The sequence below is a fragment of the Mobula hypostoma genome, chromosome 8 (genome assembly GCF_963921235.1).
Source record: "Mobula hypostoma chromosome 8, sMobHyp1.1, whole genome shotgun sequence".
In the NCBI taxonomy this organism is placed as follows: Eukaryota; Metazoa; Chordata; class Chondrichthyes; order Myliobatiformes; family Myliobatidae; genus Mobula; species Mobula hypostoma.
In genome coordinates, this window is record NC_086104.1 from 102,488,059 (window position 1) to 102,510,706 (window position 22,648).

Sequence of the window (22,648 nt, forward strand, 5' to 3'; positions counted from 1 at the left end):
CTAATGGGACCAAAGGTTTGCAAGGATAATTGCAGAAGGTAAGAGCTCAAGGTTTTGGGGATTAAAAGAACATAACAGCATGTAGAGGATTGGTTAGCAGATAAATAAGATATTTGGAGCACCACAGGAGTAAATGCTGGGGCCTCAACTATTTACAATCTAAAGTAGTCTTTGACAGATATTCTGAGTGTATGGTTGCCAGAAATGACAATACAATGGTAGGTAGGAAAGTACATCTTGAGAAGAACACAAAGTGTTTTCCGATAATTCCCCCCCACCACCACACCCCTTCTCCCTTTCTGAATTTCAGATTCTGGCTTCCCTCTTATCCTGTCCCTTTTCTTCAACCTGCCTATCACCTCATGCTGGTAACCCTCCTTCTTCTCTTTAACCCATAGTTCCTTCTCCCCTCTTCTTCAGCCCTTCACCTTTTCCATTCTGCTCAGCTTCTCAATTCATCCCCCCTCTCCCACCCATACACCTTCCCCTCACCTGGTTTTATCTACCCAGCTCGTACTCCTCCATCCCCATCCCCACTTCCCTGCCAGTCCTGATGAAGGCTCTTGGCTCAGATCTTCGACTGTTTATTCCACTCGGTAGGTGCTGCCCGACTTGCTGAGTTCCTCCAGCATTTTATGCATTTCCATCATCTGCAGAATCGTTCCTGTGTAGCTCACTGGAAATGTGAAATTCAGCAAACTGGGAGAAAGAATTCTAACGTAGAATTTGGCTTCAATGGAGAGAGAATAAAGTACATTGCAATATACGCTTTTTTAAAATCGGAAATGGAGTTTAAAAGTAGGGAAGACTTGCTATAAATACACTAGATGTTGGTGAGACCACACCTGGACGACTGCATACAGTTCTGGTCTTAAGAATCAGAGCATCATGTAGCACAGAAATGGTCTCTTTGGCATACCACATCTATGCCAATATTTCTTGCCCATTTACACTGGCTCAATTTGGCTGCATTAGGTCTGTATCCTCCTGTGTCATGCCCATTCAAGCATCAATTTATGTTTATTAGAGATACAGCATGGCAACAGGCCCTTCAAGTCCAAGAAGCCCACACCACCCAATTACACCCATGTGACCTACTAACCCGCACATCTTTTGAATGTGGAAGGAAACCAAAGCATTTGGAGGAAACCCACACAATCATGGGGAGAATATACAAACCCCTTCAGAGAGTGCAGGAGTTGAACCCAGGTCTCTGATGTATTTAGTCTGTCTAAATATCACTTAAAAATGCCACCTTTTCTTCAGGCAACAAGTTCCATACCTTAAACCTATGCCCTCATGTTTTTAGATTCAGCTACCATGGGCACTTATCTAGACTATGTATTCTATATACCTCTATCAGGTCATCCTCCCCCTCCTTTTGCTTCAAGAAACAATGTCCAGCCTATCCAACTAATCCCCACTACAATCCTCCAATCCAGAAAACATTCTTGTGAATCTCCTCTGCATTTTTTCCATCACTATGACATCCTTCCATACTGTGCCAACCAAAATTGCACACAATACGCCAAATACAGTCTAACCACTGTTTTATGAAGATGCAACATAGCGTCGCAATTTTTTTATTCTAATACCTGAGCTGTGAAGATGAGCATGCTGTTTCAGAAACATGAGATTCTGCAGATGTTGGAAATTTTGAACATGCCGTATGACTTTTACACCACCAAATCTATGAGGCCCTCCGTTGGTCGAGATTAGCCATGGATATTGTGTCCCAGCTGTCTATGTGATACGCAAGCCAGAGCTGTACAATATGGAGAGCAAGCTTTTGCCCATGTAGCAGGCTCCCCCTCTCCAGGCAGCTGATGAATCCAAAGGAATGGCAGAGACTTATACAGCTTGTTGCCAGCAACATCGCAAGAGTTGCTTGTTAGTGTTGAACTCAACTTAGGATAGTCTTAAGGGCTCCAGCAACAGACTTTTCCTCGGGGTTTACTCCCAAAGCCTTTCCCTACGAGTGGGTATAGCTGTAAGGCAGCAGAGGCTTTTGATCAGAGTTTTCCTTCTCCTAGATGAACACGACTGATGAGCCCCATCTGCCCAAAGAGACTGGCCCTTCTCCTGTCAGCGGAAACAGTTTTGCCAGACTTAGTAGCTAAGCCACACATGAAAGCCAAGAGCTGGATTTGGTTGTTAGAGGCTATTTGAAACACGCTCCATTGGGAGCATTTAATAGGTCATGGGAGCTCATCTCCATTATCTCCTCAACCTTAAGGCACCAACTACCATATCTTTCTTTTTATTTAAGTAGGAAAAGACCTGCATTTCACAGCTTTGATAACTTTACTGATTTCATTCCTCACATTAGAGGGTCAACTTAGAAGAAAACATTAGACCAAAGTCTCTGGGCCTTGATGGACTTCATCATAGAATCTTAAAAGTAGTAATTGATAATGCTAGTTTTAATTCAAATTTTTTTAAATCAGGGAAAGTTATATTTGATTGTAAAATAGCATATGCAAATCTTAAATTTTGTTTAAAAGAGTAGGGGCCAAAATGTAGGAATTATTTACCAATTAGATTAATTGCCGTCAGAAGAAAAATCTTGGAAGATGTAATTAAAAATATATTTCAATAAATTCAAGGTAATCAAGCAAAATCAATACAGTTTGGAGAAAGGGAGATCTTGTCTGATAAGGTCATTGAATCAGTCACATATTCTTTGGCTAAAAGGGATCCAATGGGATTAAGCTTTCCCAAAGGTGCCACGTCAAAGATTATCGCAGAAAAGAAAGAGGTTAATTTTTATTATGGATCAAAAGATTGATCAAAAAAGAAATAAAAGAGGCAGCAGAAATAGATAGCAACATGTAATGAATAACAAACCCAAGAAAATCTACAGGTGCTCGAAATCCAAAGCAAAACAAATGAACGAGGAACTCCACAGGCCAGGCATTATCTATGGAAAGGATTAAACAGTCAACATTTCAGGCCAAAACCCTTCATCAGGGGCTTGGCCTGTTTTTCCATAGATGCTGCCAAGCCTGCTGAGTTCCTGTAAAATGTAATGAATGGTATGCTATTAGTATGCTCGGTCTTTAAATTATTACAATTTATATAAAAGACACCAAAGGTACGGATGCTAAATTTTCTGATAAGGTAGATGAGGAAATCATTTTGTGAAGAGGAAAAGGAAGCTACAAAGAGAAATTCTGAGTGGTCAAAAGACCCAGTAAATAAAGCATAACGTGCGACGGTTCTACGCATTGGCAGCAAAACTTTCAACATAAAACATTATCTCAGTAGTGAGAGGTTGAAGAGCTTAAAGACAAATGAATTTGGTTGTCTGACTGCATGATTCACAAAAGGCTCATATGCAAGTATTACAAAAATTAGAAAATAAGACATAGGTGTACAATTAGGTCATTCATCCCATTGAGTCTGCTCCATCATTCCATCATGGATGATTCCGGATCCCAGTTAAGCCCATCCACCTACATTCTCACCATATCCTTCAATGCCCTGACCGATCAGGATGCTATCAACTTCTGTCTTACATATACCCACGGACTTGATCTCCACCACACTGTGGCAGAGCATTCCACTGATTCAATACTTCCTGACTAAAAAAAATTCCTCTTCAACTCTGTTCTAAAGGTTTGCCTCTCAATTTTGAGGCTGTGCCCTCAAGGTCTGGACAACCCCACCATAGGAAACATCCTCTCCACATCCACCTCATCTAGTCCTTTCAACATTCTGTAGCTTTCAATGAGATCCTCCTGCATTCCAGTGAGTACAGGCACAAAGCAGCCAAATGCTCCTCTCTGTGTTAACCCCTTCATTCCTGAAAACATCCTTGTGAACCTCTCCAATGACAACACATCCACTCTGAGATACAGGGCCCAAAACTGCTGACAATACTCCAAGTGCAGCCTGACTAGGGTCTTATAAAGTCTTATCATTATCTCCTGGCTTTTATATTCTATTCCCCTTGAAATAAATGCCAACATTGAATTTGCCTTCTTTACCACAGAGTCAACCTGAAAACCTGAAAGACTTCTGGGAGCCTTGCACAAGGAATCCCAAGTTCCTCTGCACCTCTGATGATTGAAGCTTCTCCCCATTTAATAGATAATAGTCTGCATTATTGTTCCTTTTACCAAAATGCATTATCATACAATTCCTAACATTGTATTCTATCTAACACTTTTTTGCCTATTTTTCCAATTTGTCTATGTCCTGCAGCAATTGCATTACTTCCTCAGCACTCCCTACCTTTCTACCTATCTTTGTACCATCCACAAACTTTACCACAAAGTTATCAATTCCATTATCCAAGTTATTGATAAACAATGTGAAAAGTAGCTGTCCCAATACTGACCCGAGGAACACCATTAGTGACCGGCAGCCAACCAGAAAAGGCCCCCTTTATTCCTACTTGCTGCTTCCTGCCTGTGAGACATTCCTCTATCCATGCTAGTATCTTTCCTGTAATGCCATAGGATTTTATCTTGTTAAGCAGTCTCATGTGTGGCACCTTATCAAATGCCTTCTGAAAATCCAAGTAAATGACATCCACTGCCTCTCCTTTGTGCACCCTGTTTGTTACTTCCGCAAAGAACATTAACAGATTTGTCAGGTACGATTTCCCTTCACAGAAACCATGCTGACTTTAACTTATTTTATCACTAGTCTCCAAGTACCCCAAAACCTCATCCTTAATAATAGACTCCAACATTTTACCAACAACCGGGGTTAAACTAACTGGCCTATAATTTATTTTTGCCTTCCTCCCTTCTTAAGGAGTGAAGTGACATTTGCAATCTTCCAGTCCTCTGGGAGCATGCCAGAATCAAGTGATTCTTGAAAGATCATGACCAATGCATCCATTATCTCTTCAGCAACCTCTCTCAGGACTCTGGGATGTCCATCTGATCCAGGTGACTTATCTGCCTTACAACCTTTGAGCTTGCCTAGCACTTTTTCCTTTGTAATAGCAATGGCACTCACACCTGCTCCCTGACACTCATGGACCTCTGGCTCATTGCTAGTGTCTTCCGCAGTGAAGACTGATGCAAAGTACCGACTAAGTTCCTCTGCCATTTGTCTCCGATGACTACCTCTCCAGCTTCATTTTCCAGTGGTCCAATATCAACTCTACCTCCCTTTTACTCTTTATATAACTGAAAAAACTTTTAATATCCTGCTTTATTTTATTGGATAGTTTGCCTTCATATTTCACCTTTCCCCTTCTTATAGCTTCTTTAGCTCCCCTTTTGTTGTATTTTAAAAGCTTTCTAACCATCCAAATTCCAACGTACTTTTGCTACCTTACATGCCTTTCCCTTGGCTTTTATGCAGTCCTTAACATCCTTTGTCAGCCACGGGTACCTGCCAGTTGAGAACAACTTCCTCTGTGCACCTTGTGAACTATTCCCAGAAACTTCATCCATCTCTGCTCTGCTGTCATCCCTGCCAGTATCCCCGTCCAATCTACCTGAACAACCACCTCTCTCATGCCTCTGTAATTCCTTTTATTCCATTGCAATCCTGATACATCTGACTTATGCTTCTCCCTCAGTATGAATCCAATCATATTATGATCACTATCTCCTAAGGGTTCCTTTACATTAAGCTCCCTAGGAAGATCTGGGTTACTACACAACACCCAATCTAAGATAGCCTTTCCCCAAGTAGGCTCAAGCACAAGCTGCTCTAAAAAGCTATTTCGAAGGCATTCAACAAATTTGCACTCTTGTTATCCGACACCAACCTGATTTTTCCAATCTTCTTGCATATTGAAGTCCCTCATTACAATTGTGTCATTCCCCTTATTACATGCCTTTTCCAGCTCCCTTTGCAAGCTCAACCTCACATCTTGGCTACCATTTGGCGGCCTATATATGATTCCCATAATAGTTACTTTACCCTTGCAATTTTTTCACTCTATCCAGAAAGATTCAACATTCTCTCACCTTATATCACTTCTTTTTAAGGATGTAATTCCATCTCTTAACAACAGAACCACATCACCACCTATGCCTTCTTGCCTGTCCTTTTGATACAAAGTATATCCTTTGATGTTAAGCTCCCAACTATGGCCTTCTTCAATGATGCCCACAATGTTATACTGACCAATCTCTAATTGCACCACCTTATTCCAGATGCTATGCACATTTAAATACAGCACCTTCAATCCTGCAGTCTTTGCCTTTTTGAATTTTGCCTCTTTGTTACATGCATCATCTACTTGTAAACCTGCTGGCTCATCCTCAGCTCTATCATCCTAGTTCCCATCCCCCTGCCATATTAGTTTGGGAGGAGGATGGGAACCAGTATGATAGAGCTGAGGATGAGCCAGCCCAAAACATTCAAACATCCCAGCCAAAGAAAATATCACATCTGCATTTACCCTGTTAAGCCCCGTAAGATTTTGCAGCAGAAGCCCTGTGTCCAATTCTTGGCATTACACTTCAGGAAGGCTATGAAACTTTTAGAGAAGTTCCAGGAATATGGAATTATAGATCTGGGTAGATAGGAGTGGCTGGATTTGTTTTTAAAGCAATGATGGCCATGAGGAATCACAGAATTACAAAGCACAGCAGATCCTTTACCCCCATCATGATAGCACCAAAACTTTCAAAAAACAGTCCTAAACTAAAAGAAGATTTGAAAGACATGCTTAATATCATGAAGGGTTTGCATAGAATAAAGAATTCCATTAAAGAGATGATTAGAAAATAACCAAAAGAATTATGGAGAAATAGTTCTTCAGATCAAATGCTTAGGAATTTGCCTGCTGGATTAACAGAATATATTCAACAGCTGTTTATTTACACAAATGGAAAGTAACTGCAAGGACGTTCACTAAAAAGCAGAGAATAGGACTAACTGGAATGCTCTTTGAAAGACATAATGCAGACCCAGGTTGAATGGGCTCCTTTTGTGCTGCATATTATGTCTGTGCTTCGAAGTATTTCATGGCCTCAGCTCAGTGTCTCTGTAAGATACTAAGTACTGCTTCAATTGTTCTTTGTTTCTGGCCATTTTTGACACATTTTCTGTTGAAGACTGAAGACACAATTTTCCGCCACACAGACTCTGCAACCTAGAATTACACCTCGCAGTTTTGGATTGGGAACCATCAGATAAATTCCTTAGGTAGAAAAAAATAACCCTTACTTATGTTATATATTTATGGGGATCAGCGCCACAATGAAAGCCATGATATTGTCTTAAAGCACATTAAAATATCAAAACATCATGAAGTAAATTATCCAGTAAACAGTTCTTAATTATTCCTTTTAATTTACTAGTGTTTGTGATATTTCTGTTGTTTCCAATTAAAGCTTATTGGAGTTTATTCCAGATTTTTGATCTTAAGGAGTTGACTGTCTTTTTTTCCAAGTTTTCATCCCAAATTATACTATATTCTGCTGTAGTAAGACATTAAGAATGAAAAGAGCAGAATGACTTGTATAGAACATATAAATACAATGACACTTGGAAATGTATTTTGCTGGATCCTAGGTCCAGTGATAAACCGTTCCACCCATTTGTGGTCATCTCAGAGGATATTTTTCTTCTTGTCTCCACAACTAAACAAAAAAGATGGCCACAGCATTTTGCCATCTTCCTGTTCAAGCCAAAGTTACTACTCAAAGAAAACCAGAATCCTCCCAGCATCTTCCAACATCTCTCTTGTCCATTGCCGCCAACAACAAAACAGAACCACATAACATTCACGTCAAAGATGGTGGAAATCCACACAAAAATGCTGCAGGGACTCAGCAGGTCAGGCAGCAACCACGGAGGGGAATAGAGAGTCGATGTTTCAGGCTGAGAGCCTTCATCAGGACTGGAAAGGAAGGGGTAAGAAGCCAGAATAAGAAGGTAGGAGAGAGAGGGAGGGGAAGAAGAACAAGCTAGAAGGTGATAGGTGAAACCAGGTGAGGGGGATGAAATGACAAGGTTGGAGGTGATAGGTGGAAAAGGTAAAGGGGTGAAGAGGGAATCTGATAGGACAGGAGAGTGGACCATTAGAGAAAGTGAAGGAGGAAGACCACCAGAGGAAGGTGATAGGCAGGTGAGAAGAAAAGAGGTAAGAGGGGAACCAGAACACGGAATGGAAGGAGAGAGAAGTGGCAGTGGGGGAGAAGCTGGTTAGGGTAGGGTTAAAATAAGGAGTTGCTGGACAGACTGTCAGGACCTGTTCCGTACTGTATCTCAATTAATAAATAAATAAATTACCCGAAGTTAGAGAAACCGATGTTCACGTCATCAGGCTGGAGGCTACCTAGACAGAATATCACTCCGCCTCTAAGCTATTTGCAGGCTACCAATATTCAACAATGACAGCCTGTGTCCTGCATTTCAGAACTAATTAGTTCCATGAAGCATGGAAGCAATTTCATGTGACAAATACAAGTATTAGTTTGCCTCTCTTTGGATTCGTGCAGATCCAAAAGAACACAGAATGACTGCAGTGTCAGAAATCTTGAGGGTTGCTTACTGAGATTAGGGTTACAAATTTCTTCAAAGCAGTTTTGGGCTATCAAGGTTTCCAACCCAGGGACAATAGGTACTGGAGTGCATTTCCCACTGCTCTCTAGCTTGGCAAGTAATTTGAAAATATAAAGCAGCATTGCTTTAATTTGCTAAAAATAGTCAAGGAAAAAGCACTCTCCAATGTTTGCTTTCTTTCAGGAGAGAGAAAAAAAAGAGATGATGGCCCAAGCACATGCTTTCTTTATTGATGAAGCTGGAGCAAACACCCATGGTGTGCACTAGACTTGAGGCAAAGAAAATCTGGCATTAAATTATTTATTTTGGCAACTATGTAGAAACCTAAAGCAGCCAAAATGTTATTGCAAAGGCTATAATTCATGACTTCTCCATTCTATCTCTCTTGATAGATAACTGAACAGTGGAGAAATTTTGCTTTTGGTGCACTAGATTTGATTACACATTTTTTTTTAAATTTAAGACAAAGTAGCCTGAGCAACACACAAATCTAATCCCATTACACATAAACATTGTACATACAGCAAAAGGATACAGGAGTAGAAGTCATTCACTGCAGAGAGGTAACTGATTTCCTGTGTGGCAGCCATCTTGAACTTGCCAATCAATCTGTGTTTGCTCTTCTTTCTATAACTAAACAAACAAGGTTTGTCATTTAAAAAAAGTTACACTTACCACATGTCGCATTTTTACTTTTGAAATACTTCACTGGCAGTTGTTCTCAGGCCATTTGTGAGAGGTAGAGGGGGTACAGGAAGAGTCTGAAGCAGGCCACAAACAGCCCTTAAGAATGCCACAGAGTTCAGAGTGATACCATTCGTGTTCTTAGCCTCAAGAAGAAACCTTACCTGTCTAATAGTGGCCATGGCAAACACAAGTGGTACAAGCACAGTATTCATGAATATCGTGCCTGCTTAAAGCATACAAATTCATTATTGCATTGGATTTATTGGAAATGAAGAGATATGTAAGATTAGTCTTTTTTGCTTCAAGTTTCCATCTGCCAATGCAGACAACTTTGTTTTTTAAAGCAATCTAATGAAACTGACATTCTCTAATTTCTGCTGAGGGAAGATAAATTGAGATCCACCTCCTTCTATATAGAAAAGTCTACTCTTCTCAGATCTCCTTAAAACACTTCCCATCTCACCTTCAAGCTGTGCTTTCTAGTTCTAGACTCCCTTTCCCTGGGATAAAGATTCTATCGATACCATGGTCCGTTGATGCTCACTTAATCAAGAACACGAGAAGAACGTTTGCAGGATTCCAAAACTAATTCAAGTACAATCTCTGCAAGGATAATGTATAGTGACTGCATTTTTTAGTAATTCACTAAGAGTTTGAGGAGATTTGGACTGTCACCTAAAACACTCAAAAATTTCTTCAAATGTACCCTGAAAAGCATTCTGACTGGCTGCATCACCGTCTGGTTTGGGGCTACTGCATAAGATCGTAATAAGCTGCAGAGAGCTGTAAAATTAGTCAGCTCCATCATGATCACTAGCCTCCATAGTATCCAAGACATCTTCAAGCAACGGTGCCTCAAAAAGGTAGCATCCATCATTAAGGACCCCCACCACCCAAGACATTCCCTCTTCTCATGGTTACCATAAGGAAGGAGGTACAGAAGCCTGAAGGCATGCACTCAGCGATTCAGGAACAGCTTCTTCCTCTCTGTCATCCAATTTCTGAATGGACACTGAAATCATTAATACTACCTCACTATATACACACACACACACACACACACACACATACACACAGACTTACTATAAATCAGTTTTTTCCTATATTATCATGGACTGCTATTATCAACATGGAATATCCGTACACTTTACCAGAAAGGAAAGTTGGATAACACATTAAATGAAATGAAAAGGTTGGAAGTTGATATCTTAGGCCTGTCAGAAATTAGATGCACCGACAGTGGCAAATTCACTTAAGAATAGTTCTCTGATAATGTACCCTGGAGGTCAACAGCATATGTATGGAGTTGGAATTATTTTAAACAGACAAATATCTTATGGGATATTGGGCGATATCTGACCGGCTGCTTTTAGTTAAATTATGGGGCAACCCTTTTAATATTAGCATAGTCCAAGCCTATGCACCAACAAATGATGCAGATGAAGAGGTTATCAACAAGTTTTATGAAGACCTCGACAGTGCTTATGAGCAATGTAAATCTCAGGATATAAAACTAGTCATAGGAGATTTTAACTCCAAAGTTGGACAGGAAAGGGTTGATAACATCATAGGACTTTTTGGATTAGGGGAGAAAAATGAAAATGGTAAAAGGTTTACTGATTGGTGTGTCAGAAACAACCAAGTGATCACCAATACTTGGTATAAAAACCATCCACGAAGATTGTGTACTTGGATTAGCCCTGGAGATAGAACAAGGAATCAAATAGATTTCATTACCATCAATAAATGCTTTAGAAATAATGTCACAACTTCTAAAGCCTACTCAGGAGCAGACTGTGGTTCAGATCACCATCCAGTATTAGCTACCATTAAAACAAAATTAAAGAAACTGAAACGTGGAAAAAAGAGAAAGAAGTCTATGTTGGGAGAACTTAAAAATGATAGCATACTTAAGCAATAATTCAAAACAGCTGCAGAAGAACACGTCAACGAAAACGAAACAAAACCCATTTGGGACAGATTTCAATATGCTATACAGCAATCAGCAGAAGAGATAATCCCAATACAAGAAATCCAACACACCAACAAGGGGTGGATAACATAAGAAATTCTAGATCTGATGGAACAAAGAAGGTTAATAAAGAAAAATGTAGTGCAATACAGAGAGCTAGACAGACAGACCAAACAATTGTGCAATATTGCAAAGGAAGAATGGCTGAATCAAAAATGCAATGAAATAGAAGGCCATATTAACAACAGCAAAGAAATGCACATGTGAATTAAGGAAATTACTGGAATTAAGACAACCTCCTCTACAGGATACATAAGATCAGCAGACGGATCCATACTAACATATCCAGATAAAGTATGTGAGAGGTGGATTCCGTATATGGAGCAGCTTTTTGAAGATAACAGAGGGGAACCCCAGATATTAAACACCCTAATTCTGGCCCACCTATTACCAAAGAAGAAATAACTAAAGCAATGAAAAGCATGAAACATGGTAAAGCCACTGGACCTGATAAAATTTCAGTAAAAATGATACAAGCCCTATAAGATCTGGGCATAGATATTCTTTTTTGAACTGTTTATTGGCATTTATGAGTCTGGTGTATTGCCTGACGATCTCTTGAAATCAGTATTTATAACTCTGCCAAAAATTCCTAGAACTATTGACTGTGAAAATTATAGAACACTATCAGTCTTATGGGTCACATAATAAAGATCTTGTTGAGAATTGTTCTGAGTCGAATTAAAAACAAGTTAAGACCAGAAACTTCTAAATTGCACTATGGGTTTATTGAGGATAGAGGAACTAGGTACGCAATTTTCATACTACGAATGCTTTCAGAAAGGGCAATTCAATATCAAAGTGATGTCTTTTTATGTTTTATTGATTTCACTAAAGCATTCGACAAAGCGCAATATGAAAAATTATTTCAAATTCTCACTAAACTAAACATTGACAGAAAGGACCAACAACTGCTTCAAAATTTATACTGGAATCAAGCGGCGGCGGTAAAAATTGATGCTAATATAATTAGTTGGACTAAAATTCAAAGAGGAATTAGACAGGGATGCGTTTCCTCACCGGAATTATTTAATATCAATAGTGAAATGATTCTCAGAGAAATGGAAGACCTACATGGAATAAAAATTGGAGGTGTTAACATCAACAATATAAGATATGCAGATGATATCACTCTAATAGCAAGTACTGCAGAAGACCTACAAATCCTCCTAGACAAAGTAGTACAAACAAGTGCAGATTTTGGTCTAACCATCAACTGTAAAAAAAACAGATGTATGGTAATATCAAAACAGCAGGATACTCCCAACTGCCAATTGTACATTGGTAACCAAGAGACTGAACAAAAGATCAGTTTTAATTAACTTGGTAGCTTTATATCACAAAATGCTAGAAGAAAAGTAGAAATAAAAAGAAGAATTGCCATTGCCAAAACCAACTTCCAAAAAATGAAACCCATTTTTACCAACAGACACATTTCTATGACAACAAGGCTTACACTACTAAAATGTTACATCTGGTCAAACTTGCTGTACGCTTCCGAAACATGGACTATAACACCAGAGCTCCAAAGAAACTTAGAAGCAACAGAAATGTGGTTTCTTAGAAGGATGTAGAAAATATCATATAGAGATAGGGTAACTAATGAGACAGTACTCCAACATGCCCATACAAAAAGATCTTTAATGAGAACATTAAATGAGAGGAAACTTAAATTCCTGGGCCATATCAGCAGAAAGGGAGAAATAGAACGCCTTACATTACAAGGCCGTATGCCTGGGAAATGCAGAAGAGGAAGGCAAAGAAGAAAATATATGGACACTGTGAAAGAACTAACAGATCTAAGTGTGCGAGATATCATTGACGCTGCGTGGGATCGTTCGATGTGAAAAGCCACAATCACCCAAGCGTATAACGCGCAAGGCACATGAAGAAGGAGAAGCTATTATCATCATTGCATATTATCACGTACTGCTATATTATCATCATTGCATTGTACTGCTGCCACAAAATTAACAAATTTCACGACATATGCTTGTGATATTAAACTTGATTCTGATTCTAATCTCAATCAATTTATTGAAAATTTACAATAGACCAAGAAATAAAAACAATCCCCAAACCAAAGGCATATATGATTATGAACATACCACAAAGATCTCTTCAAAATAAAGCTTACATGTTTGTCCTTTTCGGTAACTAAAGCAAATGCCAATGGGTCCTACTCAAGATAGACAAGATACAGAAGGCTCACGTCAAAATATATCCAATTTAGCAGTGCTCAAGTTTGTAGGAAACAAAGGGCAGTAAAGTAATAAGAAGTTCCCCCTTTTAGTAATAACAATTCAGAAATGTCTCCAATTTTGCGATTGATTATACCCAAAGTTCAATACCCTGACAATGAACTGCTAATTGGTCTCAATCTAGTCCTGGTATTAGTTTTATTGACATCTTACTTTCAAATCATATTTACAGTACTGTGCAAAAGTCTTAGGCACTCTAGGGTTTTTATATAAATTTTATTTTAGATGTTTATTTTTTGTCTTCTGCATTAGTGTGTCAGTAGAAAAGAGCAAATTTTAGATTTCCAAACATTCATTTTCCAAAAAAATAAATGTTGCAGAGAAACTTTTGTATTTCGCTAAAGATGGTAATATATTAAATAACAGGCCACTTTTCAAATTTAAAATATTGATGACTTTATAGGCATGATTAAACAAAGTTAATAAACAGGATGCTCATGATCAGTAACATAATGAATTGAATGAACTAAACTGATTAACTGAAACAGAAACAAGTGTAGAAGGAATCAAACAAGGTAAAGGACAACTAAACTAAAAGGTGAGAGTGTTATAGATGTGACAGTTTAACATTCAAATCATCAGTTCTTACACCATGGCAAGAGTGAGCATAGCAATAAGACACAGGTGGTCATCCTGCATCAACAAGGTCCCTCCCAAGCAGAAATTTTGCAGTAGACAAGGACTTGAAGATGTTCTGCCAAGCTCTTCTAAAGACACAAAAAGAAACGGGCATTGCTGAGGACCAGAAATGCAGTGGTTGGCCAAGGAAATTGAGTGCAGCAGACAAGAGATACGTCAAATTGACGTCCCTTCTAAACTGGAAGAAATCCAGCACAGTCCTCTACAGTCTGGAGAGGTTTTGTCATAAGTGGCCTTCATGGAAGAGATATTGGCAAAAAGCAATTCCTCCAAATTGGAAACAAAACCAAGAGACTCAACTACACACAAAAACACAAGGACTGACGTGATAAACAACAGCAGCAACTGCTCTGAACTGATGAGTCAAAATGTGTCATTTTTGGCTCAAACAGGATGCACTTTGTCTGTAGAAGAGCATGAGAACACTATATGGATGGATGTCTGCAGCCAACAGTGAAGCACAGCAGAGGTTCCCTGCGGGTTTGGGGCTGCACACCTTCAAACAGAGTTGGTGATCTCGTCAGAATTAATGGAATCCTCAATGCTGAGAAGTACAAGCAGATTCTCAGCCATCATGCTATACCATGAGGGAGGCATCTGATCAGTCCTAACTTCATTCTACAGCAGGACAATGACCCCAAACAAACAGGCAAGATCATTTAAGAAATAACTTCAGCAAAAGGAAGAACAAGGAGTTCTGCAACAGATGGTATGTTCTCCACAGAGCTCTGAACTCAACAACATCAAGGATGTTTGGCATTACCTGGAGAGCAGAAGCAAGCGAGACAGCCAAAGTCCACAGAACTGTGGCAAGATGTCCAAGATAATTGAAACAACCTACCAGCCAATTTTCTTATAAAACTGCATGACAGAGTAGCTAAGAGAATTGATGCAGTTTTAAAGGCGAAGGGTGGCTACACCAAATATGGATTTGATTTAGTTTTTTTTACTGTTTATTCCGTATGGCATTTTTTAATATTTAGAAACTTTTCACTTTATTATTCTTGAAAACATCTTTCTTTTACAGAATTTATTTACATGTGTTTAAGACTTCTACACAGAATTGTACCTCAATGAAAATAAAGATAAGGAAAGGTACAAAAGTAATTGCCAAACAAAATGAATAGTGGCCTCCAATCATTGCTTTCGAGAAGAGTAACAGATGGACTCAGTAGTGTGAGGTGAGCATCTTCCAGTTTTCATGTAACTGCCTTTAGTTTGTACATCACTCAATTCTAAATTAATTATTTCAGTAGTAAGCAGTAAAATTATAAAAATCAATATAAATCCATACCCAGGAGTGTAGTTTTGGCAGTCAAGTCCAACTATAGAGACAATAAACACTCATTGGTATTATAATTTGTACCATTAGTTGAACTAATCATGAAGTACTTAGCCACTACCAAGAGTAAGATGGCACGTTGCAATCTTGGGAAACTAATCCAAGCACTCAGTTCCAAACTATTGCTCACTGAGGTCATGGGCAGGAGATAGCAATAAGCTCAAATGGAGTTTCAGGGTTATAAGCATTCAAATGAATTCAGTATCGTTAAGGTGTTGTGGATTCCCTGTGAAGCTGTCAGAAGAACATAAAACTTTAACTTTAAAGGAGCAACACACAAAATGCTGGAGGAACTCAGCAGCCCAGGCAGCATCTATGGAAAAGAGTAAACAGTTGACTTTTCAGGTTGAGACCTTTCATCAGAACTGGAAAAAAGATGAGAAGTTAGAGCAAACAGGTTGGGGGGGGAGGGAAGTAAGAAGTACAAGGTGGTAGAAGATAGATGAAACTGAGAGAGGGGAAGGGGAAGGGGAAGGGGAAGGGGAAGGAGCACCAGAGGGAAGTCAATAGTAGGTAAGGAGATGAAGTGAAAGAGGGAAATGAGAATGAGAATGGTGAAGGGCTGGGCAATTACCGGAAATTCAAGAAACCGATGTTCATTCCATTAGGTTGGAGGCTCCCCAGACGAAATTTAAGGTGTTGCTCCTCCAACCCAAGTGTGACCTCATTGTGGCAATAGAGGAAGCCATGGACTGACATGTCGGAATGAGAATGGAAAGTTGAATTGAAGTGGGTGACTACCGGAAGACCCCACTTTTTCTGACTGACAGAGCATAGGTGCTTGGCAAAGTGGTCTCCCAATCTGTGTCAGGTAAGAAGGAGGTCAGTGTGCTCAACATGTCTATGTTTGGTATTTTGAAAGGTCTATCCAATTAGCCATATGCTTTCCCAATATCTCATCTCTGTCTCTTTCTAGAGAACAGCAAATGCATTGCTTCCAAATGTTTTACATTTCCCCTTTCAAAAATTACGATTAGAACATAGAAATCTACAGCACATTACAGGCCCTTCACTGTAGTGTTGTGCCAACCATGTATCCTACTCTAGAAACTGCCTAGAATTTCCCCACAGCAAAGCCCTCTATATTTCTCAGCTATATGTACCTATCTAAGAGCCTCTTAAACAACCGTACTGTGTCCACTTCTACCACAGGTGCTGACAGATCATTCCATGCACCCACCACTCTCTGTGTGAAAAACTTACCACTGCCATTCCCCCCGCACCTTCCCAAGCACCCTAAAACTATACCCTTCGTGTTAGCCATTTCAGATGAGAAAAAGCCTCGAGTTATACACATGATCAATGTCTCTCATCACTTTATACACCTCTGTCAGGTCACCTCTCATCCTCTGTCGCTCCAAGGAGAAAAGGCCAAGTTCACTCAACCTAGTATCAGAAGGCATGCTCCCCAATCCAGGCGACATCCTTGTAACTCTTCTATGCACTCTCCCTATGGTATCCACATCCTTCCTGTGATGAGGAGACCAGAACTGAACACAGTACTCCAAGTGGGGTCTGACCAAGGTCTTATATAGCTGTAACATTACCTCATGGCTCTTGAACTCATTCTCATGGTGGATGAAGGCCAACACACCATACACCTTCTTAACAATAATGTCAGCCTGCGCAGCAGTTTTGAGTGTCCTAAGGACAGGGACCCCAAGATCTCTCTGATCCTCTGCACTGCCAAGTGTCTTACCATATTCTTTTTTCAAATTTGACGTACCGAAATGAACCATTTCACACTTATCTGGGTTGAACTCCATCGGCCACTTCTCAGCCCAGTTCTGCATCCCATTGATGTCCTGCTAAACCTCTGACAACCCTCCAGACTGTCCACAACACCCCCAACCTTAGTGTCATCAGCAAACTTACTAACCCATCCTTCTACTTCTTCATCCAAGTCATTTATAAAAATCACAAAGAGGAGGGGTCCCAGAACAGATCCCTGCGGAACGCCACTGGTCACTGTCCTCCATGCAGAATACAAACCACCTACAACCATTCTTTGCCTTCTGTGGGCAAGCCAATTCTGGATCCACAAAGCAATGCCTCCTTGGAGCCCATGCTTCCTTACTTTCTGAAGGAGCCTTGCATGGGGAACATTATCAAATGCCTTATTGAAATCCATATACATTACATCCACTGCTCTACTTTCAATGTGTTTTGTTACATCGTCAAAGAATTCAATCAGGCTTGTAAGGTATGGCCTGCCCTTGACAAAGCCATGCAGAATATCCCTAAAGAGATTATGTCTCTCCAAATGCTCACAAATCCTCCCTTTCAGGATCTTCTCCAACAACTTGCCCACTGCTGAAGTAAAACTCATTGGTCTATAATTTCCTGGGTTATCTCTACTCCCTTTCGTGAACAAGGGAACAACATTTGTAACACTCCAATCCTCTGGTACTTCTCCCGTCCCCACTGATGATGCAAAAAATCATCGCCAGAGGCTCAGCAATCTCCTCCTTTGCTTCCCACAGTAACCTGAGGTATATCTTGTCCGGACCCAGAGACTTATCTAACTTAATGCTTTTCAAAAGCTCCAGCACATCCTTTTTCTTTAATGTCTATATGCTCAAGCACTTCAGTCGGCTGTAAATCATCCCCACAATTGCTAAGGTCCTTTTCTCTGGTGAATACTGAAGCAAAGTATTCATTAAGTACCTTCACTACCTCCTCCTGCTCCATGCACAAGTTTCCACTATCCCACCTGATTGGTCCTACTCTCACATGGCTCATCCGCTTGCTCTTCACATACTTGTAGAACGCCTTGGGATTTTCCTTAATCCTACTCACCAAGGCCTTCTCACAGCCCCTTTTAGCTCTCCTAATTTCATTCTTAAGCTCCTTCATAGAACATAGAACATAGACTAGTACAGCACATTACCGATCTTCGGCCCACAATGTTGTGCTGACCCTCAAACCCTGCCTCCCATATAACCCCCCCCCCCACCTTAAATTCCTCCATATACCTGTCTAGTAGTCTCTTAAACTTCCCTAGTGTATCTGCCTCCACCACTGACTCAGGCAGTGCATTCCACGCACCAAACATTCTCTGAGTAAAAAACCTTCCGCTAATATCCCCCTTGAACTTCCCACCCCTTACCTTAAAGCCATGTACTCTTGTATTGAGCAGTGATGCCCTGGGGAAGAGGCGCTGGCTATCCACTCTATCTATTCCTCTTATTATCTTGTACACCTCTATCATGTCTCCTTTCATCCTCTTTCTCTCCAAAGAGTAAAGCCCTAGCTCCCTTAATCTATGATCATAATCCATACTATCTAAACCAGGCAGGATCCTGGTAAATCTCCTCTGTACCCTTTCCAATGCTTCCACATCCTTCCTATAGTGAGGCGACCAGAACTGGACACAGTACTCCAAGTGTGGCCTAACCAGAGTTTTCTAGAGCTGCATCCTTACATCGCGACTCTTAAACTCTGTCCCTCGACTTATGAAAGCTAACACCCCATAAGCTTTCTTAACTACCCTATCTACCTGTGAGGCAACTTTCAGGGATCTGTGGACATGTACGCCCAGATCCCTCTGCTCCTCCATACTACCAAGTATCCTGCCATTTACTTTCCACTCTGCCTTCGAGTTTGTCCTTCCAAAGTGTACCACCTCACACTTCTCCGGGTTGAACTCCATCTGCCACTTCTCAGCCCACTTCTGCATCTTATCAATGTCTCTCTGCAATCTTCGACAATCCACTACACTATCTACAACACCACCAACATTTGTGTCATCTGCAAACTTGCCAACCCACCTCTCTACCCCCACATCCAGGTCGTTAATAAAAATCATGAAAAGTAGAGGTCTCAGAACAGATCCCTGTGGGACACCACTAGTCACAACCTTCCAATCTGAATGGACTCCCTCCACCACGACCCCCTGCCTTCTGCAGGCAAGCCAATTCTGAATCCACCTGGCCAAACTTCCCTGGATCCCATGTCTTCTGACTTTCCGAACAAGCCTACCATGTGGAAACTTGTCAAATGCCTTACTAAAATCCATACAGATCACATCCACTGCACTACCCTCATCTATATGCCTGGTCACCTCCTCAAGAACTCTATCAGGCTTGTTAGACATGATCTGCCCTTCACAAAGCCATGCTGACCGTCCCTGATCAGACCATGATTCCCTAAATGCCCATAGATCCTATCTCTAAGAATCTTTTCCAACAGCTTTCCTACCACAGACGTAAGGCTCACTGGTCTATAATTACCCGGACTATCCCTACTACCTTTTTTGAACAAGGGGACAACATTCGCCTCCCTCCAATCCTCCAGTACCATTCCCGTGGACAACGAGGACATAAAGATCCTAGCCAGAGGCTCAGCAATCTCTTCCCTCACCTCATGGAGCAGCCTGGGGAATATTCCGTCAAGCCCTGGGGACTTATCCGTCCTAATGTATTTTAACAACTCCAACACCTCCTCTCCCTTAATATCAACATGCTCCAGAACATCAACCTCACTCATATTGTCCTCACCATCCTTCCTGGCAACCTTGTACTTTTCTAGAGCTCTAACAGTATCTAGTTTCTGGGACCTTCCGTAAGATTTTCTTCCTAACTAGATTTTCTACTTCTTTTGTACACCATGGTTCTTTTACCCTACCATCCTTTCCCTGCCTCAATGGAACATACCTACACAGAACGCCAGGCAAATGTTCCCTGAAGATTTGCCATATTTCTACCATGCATTTCCCTGAGAACATCTGCTCCCAATTTATGCTCCCAAGTTTCTGCCTAATAGCATCATATTCCCCCCTACCCCAGTTAAATATTTTCCCAAATTGTCTGCTTCTATCCTTCTCCAGCGCTGTGGTAAAGGAGATAGAGTTGTGATCACTACCTCCAAAATGCTCTCCCACTGAGAAATCTGACAACTGACCAGTTTCATTTCCCAATGCCAGATCAAGTACAGCTTCTCCTCCAGTTGAATGTGCTTCCACAAACATTTCCAAATTCAAACAAAGCAATGTGTTTATCACAATATTTTAGATCAGTATAGTAAAGGGGAAACTATTTACCCATATCTATTTTGTCAAAACTCTTATTAGAGTCAGAGAGCACAGAAACATGCCTTCACCCACCTGGTCAATGCCAACCTGTTAAACACCTTTGCTTTAAATATTTCCAGTGATCTGGCCTCCAGAATTCCACAGTCTCTGCAAGAAGAACTGTTCCCTTATCTTCCACTGAGAATATAATTGGAGCTAGAAGGACCATTGCTGACTTATCTCACTACAGCTAGAAGCACATTGTTGCTTTCAATAGGAATTAAAAGTAATAATTTTCAGAATTAGGTTTATCAAGACCTCTGCCATACAAGACATGCCCTCTTCTTCCTGCTACCATCAGGATGGAGGTACAGGAGCATCAGGTCCCACACCACCAGGGTCAGGAACAGTTATTATCTTTCAACGATCAGGCTCCTGAACCAGCATCACTTACAACTCTGAACTGATCATTGTACACTACCTACGAATTCACTTTTAAGGATTCTAGAACTCATGTTCTCAGTACATTTATTTATTATTATTATTTGTTTCTTATGCCTTCCTTTGCACAATGGCTGCTTGACAGTCTTTGTGTGCAGTTTTTTCATTGATTCAACTGTACTTCTTTGTTCTACTGTGAACGCCCGCAGAAAACCTATTTCAGGGTAGTATTTGGTGACATACTGTATACTTGCTTTGATAATAAATTAACAACCGTGGCTGATGAGGGAAGTCAAAGACAGGATAAAAGCAAAGGAATGGGCATAAAATATAGCAAAAATTAGTGGGAAACTGGAGCAGTGCGAAGCTAGTAAAAACCAAGAGAAGGCATCTAAAAGGGAGAGAAAAGATGAAATATGAAGGCAAGCGAGCCAATAAATAAAAGAGGATACCAGAAGTTTTTCAGCTATGTAGTAGAGGAGGTACATTAGGGGTATTTAAGAAAACCTTTGATAGACATATGGATGATAGAAAAATGTGGGGCTATATATAGGAGGAAAATGTTAGATTGATCTTAGAGCAGGTTAGTAGATTGGCACAACATCATGGGCTAAAATGCTGGTTCTGTGCTGTACTGTTCTAACATAAAGGCATGGAATTTAAAGTTACTGACCTTCTCCACATCTGATCCCCTATTGAGGACAGGCTTATGGACCTCCAGCTCCTTCCTCCTGTATTCAGGCCTCCTGTAGGCTGGGCCATAGGGCTTCTCTCCATGCTGTATGACTCTAAATTTGTTTCTATTTCAGACTAATTCTATAAAATATATTTTCTAAGAGGGGAAAAGGAATGCCAAAATATGTTCCTTTCACCAACACCCATCATTTTAATAAGCTCATAAGTAAAACAAATGTCAAAGTAAACTTGCCTTTTAATGTCATCCCTGCTTGTATCCAAATGGTATTTATGCAGCTGAAACTCAGATCCTGAAGAGAACAACAGAAATTTGTCCATATAATAGAACTGAGCTGATCGTGCTGGCCTTGAAAGTGTTTCCGGACCCTAACAGACAAAAAAACAAGCAGATATTTCTATCGCATTGAGTACAGAATTAAGAAAAACATCAGTATGGGTTGATGTACTAAATTGCTTTGGTTAAGATACTGTACCCCAGAAATGGTTTGGTTGATTTTCAACATGTTAATCAGGATGCTTGTGATATTTATCCAGTACTTCTAGTTCTTTTTAATCATGCTTTGGATATGGGCAGTGGGAGTAATAAACTCATAAGGCCATAAGACATAGGAGAAGAATTAGGCCATTCGGCCTATCAAGTCTGCTCCGCCATTCCATCATGGCTGATTTATTATCCCTCTCAAACCTATTCTCCTGCCTTCTCCCTATAATCCTTGAAGCCATTACTCATCAATTACCTATTAACCTCCAATTTAAATATACCAATGACTTGGCCATCACTTGACACAGCCATCTGTGACAATCAATTCCACAGATTCACCACTTTCTGACTGAAAAAATTTCTCCTCACCTCTGGTCTAAAGGGAGAACCATCTATTCCAAGGTTGTGCCCTCTGGCCCTAAACTCTCTCACTACAGGAAACACCCTCTCCTAGTCTACTCTCTCTAAACCTTTCAATATTCAGTAGGTTTCAATGAGGTCCCTCTTCATTCTTCTAAATTCCAGTCAGTACAGGCCCAGAACCATCAAATGCTCTTCATATGTTAACCCTTTC

At 40.4% G+C, this 22,648-nt stretch overlaps 1 protein-coding gene across 3 annotated transcripts in view; it reads right to left on the minus strand.

Annotated features, from left to right (window-relative positions):
- wdr27 (WD repeat domain 27) overlaps positions 1-22,648 on the minus strand; it is a 575,337-nt gene that overhangs the window by 459,875 nt on the left and 92,814 nt on the right. For all 3 annotated transcript variants that reach the window (XM_063056491.1, XM_063056490.1, XM_063056492.1), the window contains exons 19-20: positions 21,826-21,959; positions 9,020-9,117 (exon numbers count right to left, since the gene is read on the minus strand). In XM_063056491.1, coding sequence (XP_062912561.1) covers positions 9,020-9,117; positions 21,826-21,959 — 232 coding nt within the window. The remainder of the gene's footprint in view (positions 1-9,019; positions 9,118-21,825; positions 21,960-22,648) is intronic.